The sequence below is a fragment of the Lithobates pipiens genome, unplaced genomic scaffold (genome assembly GCF_037356315.1).
Source record: "Lithobates pipiens isolate NorthernLeopardFrog02 unplaced genomic scaffold, aLitPip1_a1.2 Scaffold_22, whole genome shotgun sequence".
In the NCBI taxonomy this organism is placed as follows: domain Eukaryota; kingdom Metazoa; phylum Chordata; class Amphibia; order Anura; family Ranidae; genus Lithobates; species Lithobates pipiens.
In genome coordinates this window covers 183,576,043-183,593,620 of record NW_027507784.1, presented here as the reverse complement: position 1 = coordinate 183,593,620, position 17,578 = coordinate 183,576,043, and the positions used below count along the sequence as shown (strand labels likewise).

Genomic DNA, 17,578 nt, shown 5'->3' with positions numbered 1-17,578 from the left:
CGCTGGCCACAAAAGTGAAGGAATAAAAGCACACATCCCTCCACTGAATATCAGGGCATGTCCCCTCAGCAACAGTGGGTGGGATCACCCTGGCAAAGCACTTTGTCCCCATGCTGAGGAGGACAAGGGCCAGGGTAGTGGGAGTTTGCTAGCAAGGTTTTAGCAGGTGCCCAACAAATATAAATAAAAATACTGGATACTCAGTTTGGTGGGCCTGTCCCCGCCTCCAGCCTTTTTGGACGGAGATTCACCGTCTCATTTGTCAGATCACCACGTTCGCCATTGATTTTTCCCCTGCAGCTATGCTCCTCCACCACTCTTCCACCCCACAGAAAACGTACCACCGTTCCCTAGCTCAGCATCTGCTAGATGCTGCCAAGATGTGCATTCCACGTTATAGAAATCCAAGTCTTCACCTTCTGTCTCTGATTGGATTAAGAGAGTATCCAAAATAGAAGAAATTGAAAACTTGATTTGCCAAACCAAAGATACACCCTCTAAATTTTGGGCCACTTGGGCTTGCTGGCACCACTTTAGATCCTCTGATGAATGTACTCAACTACTAAATGGGGTCCCTACGCCTTAGATAAGGGAAGTAGTAACTACTTTTTGATAGGACCATATTACTTCTATTCTGTTCCCTCCTCCAGTATCCACGATTTACTTAGGTTCTTTATTGTCGTTTATTTTCTTTGGTACATGACGCAATTATATAAGGTTAATCCCTCATGGGTTAAGACCTTACCCACCTATTTACACCTAGATAAGAGTTGCTATGGACTAAACTCCCGGGGGAGGTACACCAAACCCTACTTTGACGCTGAATAGTTACGCCTTTGCAACTTGTCGAATTTACTGTGTGTTTTATTCTTACTCACAAGTAACTAAGATGTTTATTCACCATTGTACTCTTTGTTCGGGGCTTAAATGTGGCCCTTTTTCTTTTATTTACCTTTGTTGTTTGTGCTTATTGTAACCTTCAATAAAAGACTTTTGGAAAAAAAAAAATACTGGATACTCAAAACTAAGCAGGCCTATAGCTAACCCCCTCCACCCTCATATGGATGAGTAAGTGAGTAGACAGTACATGCAAATAAACACACACACACTTCACCTCACCTACCCCTTCCTCTGAGAGGACAGACAACCAAATCCTATCTTCCCCATATTTAGAATTTGGAAGGCTCTCCTCCCTTGGGGTGTTGGGGGGGGTTGGGGGGGGGGGGTTGGAAAGATGGAGGAACTCATATACTTGGTAAAATCACTCAGCCCATGTACAACATGAATATACCATGTAAGAAATATTTTTTAAAAAGTGTGATTCGATTAAATTATATAACAGTATATGGTTTAATTTTTGGTGACAGTTGAGATAAAGGAATTAAATTATATTATGTTTTCCATGTTTATATAGTTTCACAGAACCAAAGTGGACCCGTTGACCTATGAAGTGCATAATGTACTTGCCAGGGCCCCATCTCTTGATCAACATGTACAAGTGAAGTCTTTTAAATAAAAGTGTTGGCTAATAAGGAGTGCAAAAATACTGATGGGGAGGATAACCAGTGCACATTATGAAGGTATAATTGTACAGGTTGTAGAATTCATGTTTTGTTAATCTTATATATTACCAAAGCCCTATGGAAGCTTATAAATAATATATTTTACAGCACAAGAGCTCAGTCTTTTTAAATAACAAAGATGAATGTTATAAAGATTTTGAAAGGTTTGTGTTATAAATTGATATTGTACAACAGGAAACAAATATATCAAGCACGGCGCTGTCACATCCTATCCAGTTCCTCCAGAATACCTCTACACAATATATATTGCTTGTTACATCCACTCTGGGTGTTGCTGCTCTTATTAAAGTCCACTGGGTGGCAGACAAACCTAAAAAGCACAAACACAAAAAAGAGCGCACACCAGCCCTAGTGCATTAACGTTTATTTAACTCAGTAAAAGATTAAAAAAGCCAGGTATATCACTCACAAACATCCGTTGAATGGTTGCATTGACATTTACAGCCTCCACTGTTGCCTCCTTCCCCGATTTTAGGCTCCCTGCAGTAGCTAACAATGCGGATGGTTAAGTACTCAGTTCGCTTGCTGGCTGCAGGTACACTCTCTCTCCACGCCTCACACGCACGGACCTGCCGGCTATGGATGACGTCACTCGCAACGGGGGGCGGATCTATCAATGTGTGTGCTGACTCTGACGCTGGCTCTGACTAACTGTTCCCAAGACAACATGTTTCGGAGGCGTGGCCTCCTTCAGGTGACGCCCTAGTGTATGCTTACAACATAAATACGCTGACACCCTCCCCGCCCTCCCTGCTAGTGCCAATCACAGGGAGCCTAACATCTAGGGGAGGAGACAAGCCCATCTACCAATCAAGAAGAGCGACATGGAAGGAGGCCATGTCTTGGGAACAGTTAGTCAGAGCCAGCGTCAGAGTCAGCACACACGTTGATAGATCCGCCCCCCGTTGCGAGTGACGTCATCCATAGCCGGCAGGTCCGTGCGTGTGAGGCGTGGAGAGAGAGTGTACCTGCAGCCAGCAAGCGAACTGATTCCTTTACCATCCGCATTGTTAGCTACTGCAGGGAGCCTAAAATCGGGGAAGGAGGCAACAGTGGAGGCTGTAAATGTCAATGCAACCATTCAACGGATGTTTGTGAGGGATATACCTGGCTTTTTTAATCTTTTACTGAGTTAAATAAACGTTAATGCACTAGGGCTGGTGTGCGCTCTTTTTTGTGTTTGTGCTTGATAAATTGATATAGGCATCTTAAAAGTCCCACTAAAAATTCTGTATAATTTACTGCGCCTGAACGCAAGACTACATTCCATCTCCCACCGTGACAGAGGGACTCCATTCAATGGAGCACGAGAGCGGTGATGTCACCACACTTGTAGTCCATTGTTCACTTACTCTAGCTCAGCTCCAAAACTCCATACCGACCCGGGGCCTGAGGAACAGAGTCGACAGGAGCCTGTGCATTGCACCCACAATCCATTATTGATCATGGTTGCAATGCTTTACAGGCTCAAAACCAAAAAAAATATTTTTTTACAAAAGGCTAAATATGCCTTGAACACAAATACTGTGTGTAAAATACTGGAAATACCAAAATAATTACTTTGTAAGACACTGGTAAAAAAGTTACAAAAGGGTTTGTTACCTTTTGGAGGCTCAATAAGATTCCGTGGCCCCATGTGAGTCAGCAGAGGGCTACTACCTGTAGAGGAATCCAGGTGACTTATAGGAATGTAGGAATGGTACACAGCTCTTCCTAGGTGAGGAAAGCCTACAATGGAAGAGAAAAAGTTATATTGTTACACAAAATCACATACTGCAAAGTTACATTTAAATAGCACAGCATAACGTTTATAGCACAGAATAGTTGCATTGTTTAATTCGTGACCCCCAGGGTGGATAACAAAAAACTATTTAAAAAAAAAATAAAAAATATGTTTTTATTTAAATCTGATTTTTTTTTTCTTTTTATCAAAATGGATTTTAATAAAATGCTTTTGGAGTAAAAAAATTTTTTAAAAAGATAGTTTTCTATTTGAGATACATTAATAATTTTGTTTATTCAGCATGAAATGAAGCTTAGTTATGTAGCATGAGGCTGTATATTGTGCAACATTTACATTTTTGGTAAACTCATTCAAACGAATCCAACTCTGCAAGCTGAGATAACATGCACTGTATCGATGTATGTGCAAGATTTCATACCAACTACCAGCAAGAATGAGTCCTTACATTTAAAGAGCACTTGTCATTTCGGGTCCATCATGGCAGCACCTCTTTTAGCAGGCATCCACTCACCTGCTGCCGCCATGTCCCGCACCTTGTTGTGTCACTGCCGCATCACCAGTCATCCCATTAAAGTGGGACCATCAGTGAGTTAACAGCGAGTCAGAGGAGGAGCCACTGTGGGACAGAGATGACAGTTGTGCTTTAAAAATTATGATTTCAAATCAAGTTGATTTAAAACAAGCCTTTTTACTAGTGATTTAAATCGACTTGATGTAAACTAAATCTACCTTGCCGAATCCCCCCCACCTTTGACCAAAAGCTGCCTGTCCTGCCTTAGTTTCAAAAAGTATGCCAAATAGTAGCTGAACATAGGACAATCAATCTCGGTTTACTCTGCTATCCCACTACCTCTCAAAGCAGCACCAGCTAATTTCTGTACACCTTTTTTTTTCCTGTCAAACTGTGGTGATTAGATCATTTAAAGTTTATAGAGATCCAACCGGGAAGACCCATAGGTTTGCGAACATCGCAATTTAGACAATATTACATACGAAGTACCCCACCAAGAAAATACTAAAGGGACTTTAAAAGCAACCGATCAGCAAATTTTTTGAAAAAAATATATATAGAAATGTATTAATATAAAATATGTGGTGCATACATCACCATCAATAATTGCATAAAAGACAAGAGCAGAATCATATCAAATATAAACGCAAATCCTTCAGTGTTACGCCCAGAAGGATTTGCATTTATATCCAATATACGATTCTGCTCGTCTTTAATGCAATTATTGATGGTGATGTATGCACCACATATTTTATATTAATACATTTCTATATTTTTTTTTTTTTTCAAAAAATTTGTTAAACAGTTGCCTTTAAAGTCCCTTAGTATTTCCTTGGAGGGGGTACTTCATATATAAGATAATTTAAAAATTGTTATAAACATGTTATACTTATCTGCTCTGTGAAATGGTTTTGCACAGAGCAGCTTGGATCCTCCACTTCTTGGGTCCCTCTTTGGTGCTCCTGGCCTCTCCCTCCTGTCGAGTGCCCCCACAGCAAGCAACTTACTATGGGGGCATCGGAGCCGAACCGCCGCTCCATGTGTCCATTCAGAAATGGAGCCCCAATTCGGCCGGCTTGGCTAACCGACTTTGATTCACAGCAGTGGGAGCCAATGGTGCCGCTTCTGTGTCTCAGGAGGGAGAGGCACTTGTGTAGATTGCTGGATAGAGAGGAGGCTCAGGTAAGTATTAGGGGGGCTGCTACACATTTACATTTTTTTTATCTTAATGCATAGCATGCGTTAAGATAAAAATCTTATGCCTTTACAAGCACTTTAGCCACCCCATAGCAGATTTACAGCTATAGGGCGGCTGTTCTGCGCAGGATCATGTATACACTTCTGTTTAGGGAAAGTGTGTGTGCTGCCAGAAAAATCCCAAAAAGCATATATTAATTGGTTTGCGCAAAAGTTATAGCGTCTACAATCTATGGGATATAATCTTTATTTTTTTAATACTAGTAATGGCATCAATCAGCTACATACGGGACCGAAATATTGTGGTGGACATTCGGAAACTGACACCTTTGAGAGCTTGTGGGAACCAGAGACACCAATACATTGATCAGTCCTAAAACCATTCCCCATCCCTGCACTGACACTGGCTGGGAAGGGGTTAACATCAGGGGTGATCAAAAAAGTTAAAATGTGCCTAGCCAGTGTTTTTGTGTACTGCTTTTACTAAGGAAAGTGCTTTGCAAGGAGAGAAAATTCCTCACATCCTCGCTGTCAGAACAGAGCTCTGCCTTCTTTACATTCACCCTGTCTCTCCTCACCGATCGGCGGGTATAGGTGGACATCCATTCACCGGCACCCACTGATCAGCTTCTGCTGCGATTAGTCACAGCAGAAGCTGAAGCAATTAGCATATTAGAAAAAAAAAAATCCAGTATACAGTATATCCCATAGTTTGTAGATGCTATAACTCTTCCGCAAACCAATTATATGTTTTTTTTTTTTTGTTTGTTTGTATTTTTTGTTTACATTTTATTGGATATGTTTTCTAGCAGAAAGTAATAAAAAAAAAAAAAAAAAAAAAAAAAAAAAGTGCAAAAAAAAAAACCAAAAAACCGCAGAGGTGATAAAATACCACCAAAAATAAAAAGCTCCATTTGTGGGGAAATGTTTTTTTATTTGAGTACAGCGTTACATGACCACGCAATTGTCAGTTAAAGTAAGGCAGTGCCATATCACAAACAATGCCCTGGTCTCGAAGGGGAATGAAACTTCCAGAGGCAAGTGGTTAAAGGAGAAGTTGTGATTGGCCATACATGAGCAAACTCAAATTTTCAGGCCCCTCAAATACACTTTTTTTTAAAATATTATTTCAGTATAGAAATAGATAGAATTCTCTAAATATCAGTTTTGATTACTCGTACATCTACAGTATATCAAGTCTTGTTATAATGGAGACAAGCAGCAGTTTAACCAAAGCGCCCCTTTCATAAAAACAGACTTATAAAGCATGTTAGAGCTGCACAATTCTGGCCAAAATGACAATCACAATTTTTTTGCTTAGAATAAAAAGATCACGATTCTCTCACTATTCTCGCGATGTAAAATCTTTCATATTACACAAAAAAAATAAAAAATGGGCTAAATTTACTGGGTTTTTTTTTTTTAAATTCATTAAAGTAATTTTTTTTTTTTTTTTTTTTTTTTTATTGCATTTGAAAGACCACTGCGCAAATACAGTGTGACATAAAATATTGCAACAACCACCATTTTATTCTCTAGGGTGTCTACTAAAAAATATATATATAATGTTTGGGGGTTGGTGGTTAAACTTTTTTCACTTACAAAATCTATTGCATCGACCAATTGTTACAATGTTTATACTTAAGTTCAACTATAAACTATATTGAACTATATGATAAAGAATGTTTTGATTCTTGACAGACTTCCCAGTTTTTCTCTTTCTTTCTTTTGACAGCTGTGGCTTCAGAAGAGCAGAAAGAATTGTGAAACACTTTAGTCAAGATCACAATAATGATTCTTGACGATTAATTGTGCAGCTCTAACGTATGTTAAAAATAACACCGAGTCCGGGGGGCGTGGCTAGCTGGCAGAGTGAATGGCCACTCACTGAGACAGCTCCTCTCCGTCATGGGCCATTGGGGACACATACACCGACTAACAGCCTTGTTTCATGGCACCGACCAACCCACACAGAGTGGGGGTACCTCAGGATGTCCTCCCGCAAGAGAAAATAGCATACAACTGGAAAAAAATTACCCGATTACTTCATGCTGCAGCGCCGTTACACAGACCAAGATGGCAGCACGGTTCCTGCAATGAGCTCAAACCGTAGTACCAACGGGCTAGGGAAGAGGAGCTTCTCTCTATCACCATCTGTATTATCCAACCCGGCCAAAAGCAGGCAAAAGATGGACTGTTCTACAGTGGAAAACCTGGATGTAAGCCTGGACTCATCACTAGATGAAACCAGGGAATTGCAAGATTCAATTTCTGATTTTCCCACTGCTAATTTACCAGTAATGGACACCACATTAAACTGCATACTGATATACTAGCAACAATTTAAATCAGAAATATCCACAGTAAACAAGATGGTCTCATGTGGAAGCAAAAATGGGTGAATTTGCCTCTACCTTTAAAGATTTAGTGGATGCCCACTATGACAGGGACGATGAATTTCTGCCGATGAAACTCACATTGGCAAATTTAGAGGACAGATCCAGGAGAGAGAAAAAAAAAAAAAAAAAAAGTTAAAATCAGGGGGATCCCTGAGACAATTAAACCTCCTGACCTGAAAGATGACTTCATTACATTTTATGAAAGCAGTCCTCCTTGAGGCACTCCTGGAAGATCTCATTATAGAACGCATACACAGGCTACCAAGGCCCAAGCACATTGTTTCGCATCTGCCCAGAGACACTATTGTCAGAATCCACTTTTACCACACTACGGATTATCTCGTGGCGGAAATTAGGCGCTACGACTCTTTACCCTCTGACCTGCAAGAACTATCCTCCTTCACCATGTAACAGCGCAGACAACTGGCCACCATAACAAAGCCCCTGAACAACCACAGTATTGCTTACTGCTGGCTGTATCCAGCAAAGCTGCTTGTCACAAGGGAAGGCACCACGCATTTGATTACCAATATGAAAGAAGGCCTCCGCCTCATGTGGGAATGGTAAATCCTTGCCCCGGGAGCCACAGACAAAAACACCAGCGTCAGCCCGCAACAATTCTGATGTCGAAACGGAACATCCTACTTGTGTCTCATACACTTAACCACTTAACAACCGGCCCATAGCCGAATGACGGCTACAGGGCGGTTGTTTAACTCTGGGACGTCATATGACGTCCTCCCAGAATTCCGCTCTCGCACGCCCCCTGGGGATCATCGCGGCCGTTTACCACGTGATCGCTCTGTCAAATGACAGAGTGATTACTTGTAAACAAACCGGCGTCATGTTATGATGCCGGTTCCTCCCTCCCCCTCTCTGTACCGATCGGTACAGCGGAGGGGGAAGAGATCGGTGTCAGCAGCGCTGTGGGCTGCATCTGCAGTCCCCACATCGCTGCTCACCGAAATTTAACCCCTCAATTCCCTGCCAATACTCCGCAACACCCGCCAATACTCCGCAACACCCGCCAATACTCCGCAGTAAAATTCCAGCCAATACTCTGCAATACCCTGCCAATACTCTGCAATACCCTGCCATAAATTGCCATACTCGGAGATACCCAGCCATAGTCGGTGATACCCTGCAATACCCAGCCATAGTCGGTGATACCCTGCAATACCCAGCCATAGTCGGTGATACCCTGCAATACCCAGCCATAGTCGGTGATACCCTGCAATACCCAGCCATAGTCGGTGATACCCTGCAATACCCAGCCATAGTCGGTGATACCCTGCAATACCCAGCCATAGTCGGTGATACCCTGCAATACCCAGCCATAGTCGGTGATACCCTGCAATACCCAGCCATAGTCGGTGATACCCTGCAATATCCAGCCATAGTCGGTGATACCCTGCAATACCCAGCCATAGTCGGTGATACCCTGCAATACCCAGCCATAGTCGGTGATACCCTGCAATACCCAGCCATAGTCGGTGATACCCTGCAATACCCAGCCATAGTCGGTGATACCCTGCAATACCCAGCCATAGTCACCCCCCCCCCCCCTCTCCGGCCGCCCTCCGGTGCTTCTACCGACTCGCCAATACGATCAAAGCCAGACTTTTTTTTTTTCAGGCTTTCCAGCCTAGAGGTAAGATGTGGGGTCTTATTGACTCCATATCGCACTGTAAAGAGGACCTGTCATGCCATATTCCTATTACAAGGGATGTTTACATTCCTTGTAATAGGAATAAAAGTGCTCAAAAAATTTATTTTTGGGGGAAAAAATGTCAAACTAAAATGAAGTAAAATGAACAATAAAAAAAAAAAAAAAAATTTTTTAAAGCGCCCCTGTCCCCATGTGCTCGCATGCCGAAGCGAACGCATACGTAAGCCCTGCCCACATATGAAAACGGTGTTCAAACCACACATGTGAGGTATCGCTGCGAATGTTAGAGTGAGAGCAATAATTCTAGCCCTCCTCTGTAACTCGAATTTTTAAGTAGCGACGTTTGGCACCATTCCACGAGCGTTTGCAATTTTGAAGAGTGACATGTTAGGTATCTATTTACTCAGCGTAACTTCATCTTTCACATTATGCAAAAATTGGGCTAACTCTACTGTGTTTTTTTTTTTTTAAGCACAAAACTGTTTTTTTTCCAAAAAAAAAGCATTCGAAAAATTGCTGCGCAAATACCGTGCGAGATAAAAAGTTGCAACGACCACCATTGTATTCTCCAGGGTGTTTGCTAAAAAAACATATATAATGTTTTGGGATTCTATGTAATTTTCTAACAAATAAATGATGATTTTTACATGTAGGAGAGAAATGTCAGAATTGTCCTGGGTGCTCCAGAACACCTGATGGCGCTCCCTGCATGTTAGGCCTCTGTATGTGGCCACACTGTGTAAAAGTCTCACACATGTGGTATCGCCGTACTCGGGAGTAATAGTAAAATGTGTTTTGGGGTGTAATTTGTGGTATGCATATGCTGTGTGTGAGAAATAAACTGATAATATGACAAGTTTGTGAAAAAAAAGAAAAGTAAAAAAAATCTTGATTTTGCAAAGAATTGTGGGAAAAAAATGACAATTTCCAAAAACTCATCATGCCTCTTACTAAATACATTGGAATGTCTTCTTTCCAAAAAGGGGTCATTTGTACATTTCTGGCATGTTAGGGTCTCAAGAATTGAAATAGGCCATCAGTACTCCAGGTGTGATCAATTTTCAGATATTGGCACCATAGCTTGTGGACTCTATAACTTTCACAAAGACCAAATAATATCCACCAATTTGTACTTATTTTTACCAAAGATATGTAGTAGTATAAATTTTGGCCAAAATTTATGAAGAAAAAATTACTAATCTGCTAAATTTTATATCAGAAACAAAGAAAAATTCATTTTTTTACAGAATTTTCAGTATTTTTTCTTTTATAGCACAAAAAATAAAAAACCGAGCGGTGATTAAATACCACCAAAAGAAAGCTCCATTTGTGTGAAAAAAAAAAGGACAAAAATTTCATATGGGTACAGTGTTTCATGACTAATTGTCATTCAAAATGTGAGAGCACCGAAAGCTGAAAATTGGTCTGGTTATTAAGGGTGTTTAAGTGCCCAGTGGTCAAGTGGTTAATCTCCCCTAGATGGCCCAGGGCAGTGATGGCAAACCTTGGCACTCCAGATGTTTTGGAACTACATTTCCCATGATGCTTACCTACACTGCAGAGTGCATGAGCATCATGGGAAATGTAGTTCTAAAACATCTGGGGTGCCAAGGTTCGCCATCACTGGCCCAGGGGAATGCCGCATTTTTTTTTCAGTTACCCCAATAGGTTGAATGGTTGTTCTTACCGCACAGATTCTCCTTAGAATCACAAGTTGTTACATTGTTGTATTTCTTTGAACCTCAAATAACTGTTCTTTCTAAAAGGTTTTTGCCTAAGGATCAACCATCTCTGTGCACTATTATGGTGGACTACATCTCATCATCCAACGTTTATCTGCCTACCAGGATCGCTTCTGCGTCGCATCCAGAGACAGGCAATTCAACGTTACACCAGCTCATCCCTACTCAAGCCATAAACTGACTCCTCACCATTTCAGCATGCAACTTAAAATCACCTCCATCAATGTTAAGGAACTGAACAACCCTCATAAGAGGTAGATGGCCTGGAAGGAAGAAAAAAGTCTCCAAAGTGATGTAATCCGCTTTCAAGAGATTCACTTTGTTTACCAAAGACCACCTACCTTCCAACAGCGCCAATTCCCTCACATTTTTCAAGCTAATGGCCCATCCAAAAAAAGGGGTAGTAGCAATAGCCATTAAGGACTCTATCCAATTCAAAAGTTTGGACGTACACTTTGACAACTCAGGCAGTCCTTGTATGTGAACTTGGTAACACCAAGTACACATTGGTTAATGTGTACCTCCCCAACACAAAACTACTAGCATTTTTGAAAAAGATTTATAAGAAAGTCTCCACAATGAGACAAGGAAATGTAATGTGCAGACATTTTAACGCAATCCCTGACAAAGATCTGGACTTGTCCTCTTCAGGTCTTTATGATGTGTGGAGATGCCAACACTCAGCAGAAAAAGACTTTATGTTCTACTCTATATCACACAAATTCTTGCATAGGCTTGTTTTTAGTAGACAAATTTATTTTGTAACAGGTTGTGCAGTCAGAAATGCATTGTATTACATGGTCAGACCATGCTCCAAATTTCACTGGTGTGGGGGATCCCCAAAAACCAGGGCAAACAGATGGAAAATCATCATCTATACCCTATCTGAACCTAAAAACTCAGACCAAATAGGAAAAGCACTTAGACCCCTTTCACACTGGGGCATTTTGCAGGCACTACAGCGCTAAAAATAGCGCCTGCAAAGCGCCCCGAAAGAGCTGCTCCTGTGTTTCCAATGTGAAGCCCGAGGGCTTTCACAATGGAGCGGAGCGCTGGCAGAACGCTTAAAAAAGTCCTGCTAGCAGCATCTGGAGTGGTGTGTGTATACCACTCCTGCCCATTGAAATCAATGGGCAGCGTGGCTATAGCGCCAGCAAAGTTCTGCTGCAGCAGTGCTTTGCAGGTGGTTTTAACGCTCTCTCAGCCGCTAGCAGGGGGGTAAAAGCACCCCGCTAGTGGCCGAACAGAGCCGTAAAATTGATGGCAAAGCGCTGCTAAAAATACTGGCGCTTTACCGCCAATGCACCCACCGACCCAGTGTGAAAGGGGCCTTAAAGAATCCTTTACCATTAATGCTCCTTTTGTCAATGATCCCTTCATATTGTGGAATACCCACAAAGTCTACATTAGAGGTCTGCTCATACAGATGAGCGCAAAAACAAACAGTCAGAACGGCTTAACGAATTACTAGCTAAAATCCACCAGGCACTTATTGTTTTTTCCAGACAAAACTTTAGGCCAATCTCTTTACTGAATGTAAATGTGAAACTATATGCTAAGGTGCTAGCAAACAGACTAACAAACCTGCTGCTGAAACTGATAAATTATGACCAAATGGGTTTTGTATTGGGTCACCAGACCACAGGCGCCACAAGAATGCTAAACCTTGTGCATTTGGTCAAAAAAAATAATTCCAAATCACTAATGGGACCAGACAGGGGTGTCCCTTGTCCCCTATAATTTGTGCCTTAATTATGGAACCCCTAGCAGAGAAAATAAGATTAGATCCGAACATACATGGCATCACAGCTCGCAAACACCAACATACAATATCACTGTTTGCAGACGACGTTATTCTTTATCTAATCTGGCCATATCATTACCTGTAGCAAATGACACATTACAATTGTTCAGAGCAGTATCCTATTACAAGCACAAGGTTAACGCCACCAAGCCAAACATTAGGAATGTACATGGATAAAAACCTAGAACTGTCCCAAAAACTGCACCTTCCATAACCTTGGGCCAAAGACTCCATCACATATTTAGCTCCCCCCTCACAAAATTTATATCATGTCAACTACACCCCACTAGTCAACACCTTTCAACAAGAACTCTCTAGAATCCAAAAAACATTTCCTAACCTGGTCTGGACGCTTAGTAGTGTACAAAATGTTACTACGCCCAAAATTAAATTTACTACTTCAGAGCCTTGCCAATTCAAATGTCCTACTCCTTTTTCACAACAATGCAAAGGTAACTATCGAAATGTGTGGGCAAGGAGAAGGGCTAGATGCTCTCCTCACATACAGAACAGACACAAATCTGTGGGAGGCATGGGCTTACCAGTGTTAAAAGATTACTTCACAGCAGCAGTCTTCGCCCTTGTACACACGGTCGCACATTCCGATAGGACCGTGTTGTCGGATAATCCGACAGTGTGTGGGCTCCATCTGATTGTTTCCCTCTGAGTATCCGACGGACCAAGTTTTCCAGCTGGGCTATAAAATTTTCTGACAACATGATCCGATCGGACTTTGTCCGATCATGTGTAGAGAATTCCGATCGGACAAAGTGCCACAAATGCTCAGATCAAATTCCTAGACCAAAGCTATTGGCTACTAGCCTGAACGTAGTCCCCGTCCTAACGAAATAACGTCATCACGTTAAGTATGATCGGATTTTCTGACAACTTTGTCCGACTGTGTGTATGCAATAGTTTCGGACAAAATCCGATGGATTTGGTTGTCGGAATGTCCGGCCGTGTGTACAAGGGTTTAGATCAACTTAAAAATTGGTTCACCAAACCCACTATTAAACCCTGGTGTCAACTATTACTAGCATGGTTAAATAACAAATCTCCACTCTCACTTCTTATGGCCATCAACCCACCTAAGAACAGTGACATAGCAGACCACCCCACTATTCAGGCAACAGTGCAGGCCTGGTATGAGCTAAACCCATCAGGGACCGAATTTTACCCGATAACCAATATCCCCATCCCTTTAGAAACTCTCCAGTGGATAATCCCATCTTACGGTTAAACAAATGTTTAGGAAACAATATCCTAAATTTAGCAGACCTCACCATAGGGAACAAACGAATGCCTTTTACAACTATTCAACAAAAATACAACACAATTTTTTTTTTAAGGGTAAATTTCATTTCGATTTTCAACGATCTTGTACTTTTTGTACAAGATCGTTGAAAATCGAAATAAAATTTACCCTTAAAAAAAAAAAAAGCCCATATTCACTTATAGTATAACAAGTCATTTCAATCAAAATTCTGCAATACATGAATAGAGCATATGTATTATGTCAGTTATTGCTTCCTTTCAATAAACAGATGAATACAGTTACAAAAATATCAACCATTGGTTGCGGGTTTTCTGTGTCCCATACTGTACAATAAAATCTCTCATTATATGTTCTTTACCTCAAGGGTACTCCCTCCTGTAGCACTGCTCAAACCAACATTTATACATCAGGTATCATATCCCTATGTCTCCAGCTATATAATTTTATCCTCTTGCAGCATAAGTCAATTTGTATCTTGACAGAGCATTATTAACCAGTTTTACCTAATTTTGCAATTTTGCAGTGATTTTGCAGAGATTTGGGGTGGGGGGGGGGGGATTCTTCCAATTAAGGGCCAGTGCTTTCTTAGCATAACAAAACACCCCCCTCAGAAGGGTCTTCTTTGAAGTTGGCACCTCTTCCTCCTCCAGGTTGCCCAAAAGGCATCTGGCGGGAGAATAGACGTTTGTGAGGTCTAGGGTATCCTCCAAATATTTCAGGATAGCTTTCCAATATTTCTCCACCAGGGGGCATTTCCATACCATATGGAAGAAGTCTCCCACGGTTGCATGACAACGAGGGCAGTCCGGTGACTCTTGTCTATCCATTTTATGTAGGCGCTGGGGAGTATAATATATCCTATGAAGATAAATTGTAGCAGTTTGTCTCTAGTTGAGATCGAGGGCACCAGTGTGTTTGGGGTCTCAGATCACGATTCCTCCGTAAGGGACGGTATATCAGCCTTCCACTGTGTAGCCACCCTCTCCATTCTAGGGAAAGAGGATGTCAGCAGTTCAAAGTAATACCTGAAAATCAGTTTAGGAGTGGTCCTCATTAGCTATTAATTTTTCCATACTCGAAGGGGAGAGTGCCAATGACACCCTAGGGTATCCAGTGACACCCTAGCTGGTTTAGGTCCCCAGAGAAAGGAAGAAAGTATTTCATGAATTATCGTAAACCATTTTTTAGGAATATAAATTGGGCGTTTCAAAATAGGTAGAGAAACCTAGGCAGGTAAATGATTTTAAATATATTGATATGGCCGAGAGGCAGTTTAGCCCATGTTTGCACATTTTCCTTTAGTCTCGCCACTAATGGAGATAGGTTATTATGTACATAAGTACTAATTGGTAGCTGAACTTCGACCCCCAGGTAATGAAACCGAGAGACTACCTTAAAAACGGGACATCCGGGGGCAACCATCGGGATATACTCAGACTGAAAAGGGGAAAATGATGGACTTATGCCAATTAACTTTAAATCCCGAGTACCTCCCCAAGTCGGATAGTCTGTCTAGGGCCATGGTCAGGGAGCCCCCTGGGGAGCATGTCGTCGGGATATAAGGATGTTTTTCCTCTAATGCATTGATACGACATCTCCCGATATCCTTATCCGCCCTCAACAGAGGCCAGTGGCTCTATGGCCAGGGCAAACAGCAGGAGTAACAATGAGCACCCCTGTCGAGTGCCCCCAGCAATTTCAAACTTGTCTGTGATAATACTGTTAACTCGTAGTTGAGCTCTAGGTTCATTATAAAGTATTTTCATACATGCTATGAATTTAGGACCAAAGCCCAGCCGCTCAAGGACCGCTATCAGATATGGCCATTCAATCTAATCAAACGCTTTATGCATATCCAGGGACACCACCGCGCGGGTGTCCGGGCAGGGACTCTGACTGCACAATGGTGAAGAGGGGATGCAGATTTACAGCTGTTGACCTTGCAGGGATAAAACCTGTCTGATCAGGATGAATAACAGAAGCAATTACCTTATTCAATCTTTTGGCCAGAATTTTAGTCAAGATTTTTGCGTCCACATTAATTAGGGATATAGGTATGCATGATTCGCATAGATCATGGTCCTTGTGTGGCTTAGGTATCAACACTATGCAGAATTGTTTACTTACACCCGGGTTTCCTCCTATTATCAAAGAACGAAGACCACCCATACACCGGTCATAGAAAAAAGGTATGGAATTTTACTCCATAACCCCAAACTGAAAGGCATCGCTCTAATTTACAACTCACTGAAGTCAAGACGCATTCACCAAGCACAAACCCTTACTGAAATGGGAAAAGAACTAGGAAGAGAATTCTCAGAACACCAGTGGAAAAATGCAATTAAATGCAATCACCAGTTCTCTAGGTGCTCAAAAACTAACACTGAGGTGGTATTTTAATTGTCATATAGCTGCTAAATTTTCAAAAAGAAAAACTCAAACCTATGGTGGAGGGGATGTGGGCAGGCGGGTACCCTGACACACATGGTGTTGTCCTGCCCCAGTCTCCGAAGTTTCTGACAGGAGTCCAGGCAAAAACAAATATCGAACAAGCCATCCTTAGTATAAATACAACAAGCTACCCAATCGCAGCTAGATCTATAGCTACACATATTTTACTGGCAGCGTGCTTTGCAATAATGTATAGATGGAAGTCTAAGGATGTTCCCAACTTAAGGGACATCACAGTCAAAATAAATACAATAGCTGAATACAAAAAGATAATGGCATATAGGAGATGGTAACGCGCCTAAAATATGAAACCAACTGGTTCCTGTGGAAAACCTTTTTCTCACACACCTTAATTACCTAGGTAATAACAAGATCATTTTAAAGTGGTTGCAAACCCTTCCCCACAACTTTGTCCCCTGTAAATCAGCATAAAAAACCCTAATGAACACTGCTTGTAGAGATCTCCTTACTTGCTTAGTATTGTTGTAATCCTTTTTGTTCTTTAGAATGACGTCACTGAGCATGCGCAGATCTCCCCTGATTTACGGCACACTCTCTATGTGCTTATCTATCTGTTATCAGGACTTCCTACAGCACAACACTGAACTCCCAGGAGGCTGCAAAATCACTCAGCTTCCTCCTACACACTATGTGACATCACATGCAGTGTAAAGCAGGGCATGGGACAGCATTACTGCAGTAATATCAGCTGAAGCTGATAGGACTCACACAGGCAAAGACTAGGTAATCAGCACAAGTAAATACTATGAAATAAAACAAGTCAGCTATGAACAGGGAAGCAGGGTTGCCATAGTAACTTTGGATTGAAAAGGAGGCTTGGTTAACAGTACAGGAAGAGCTCAATGTAAGGGCGGAAATACACTCCACTGTGGACTTAGAAAACGTTACTTAAGATGGCGCTGCCTTACCCCTGGAAACAAGTTTTTTAAAGTTTCTTTGAACAGTAAGTAATATGCTATTCGGAATGGATTACAGTGGCTATAGCTCATAATTACTTATTATAATGGACTAAATAAAAAAAAACTTTGATGATCAGTTTCGGTGTTGCAGGAGCAACAAGGTGGGGGGGGGGAGGTGGGGAATATCCCTCTAGGGGCACAGCTAGTTCCCATGGGGGTGCCCTGGAGGGAAGTTCCTCTCTCTTTATGTATACCTTAAATGTAACGATTTGAAAAGCCCAA

At 41.7% G+C, this 17,578-nt stretch overlaps 1 protein-coding gene across 1 annotated transcript in view; it reads right to left on the bottom strand.

The window, feature by feature from the left end:
• TNRC18 (trinucleotide repeat containing 18) overlaps positions 1–17,578 on the bottom strand; it is a 392,145-nt gene that overhangs the window by 350,432 nt on the left and 24,135 nt on the right. Inside the window, 1 exon segment of the mRNA XM_077448715.1 lies at positions 3,186–3,311. Coding sequence (XP_077304841.1) covers positions 3,186–3,311 — 126 coding nt within the window.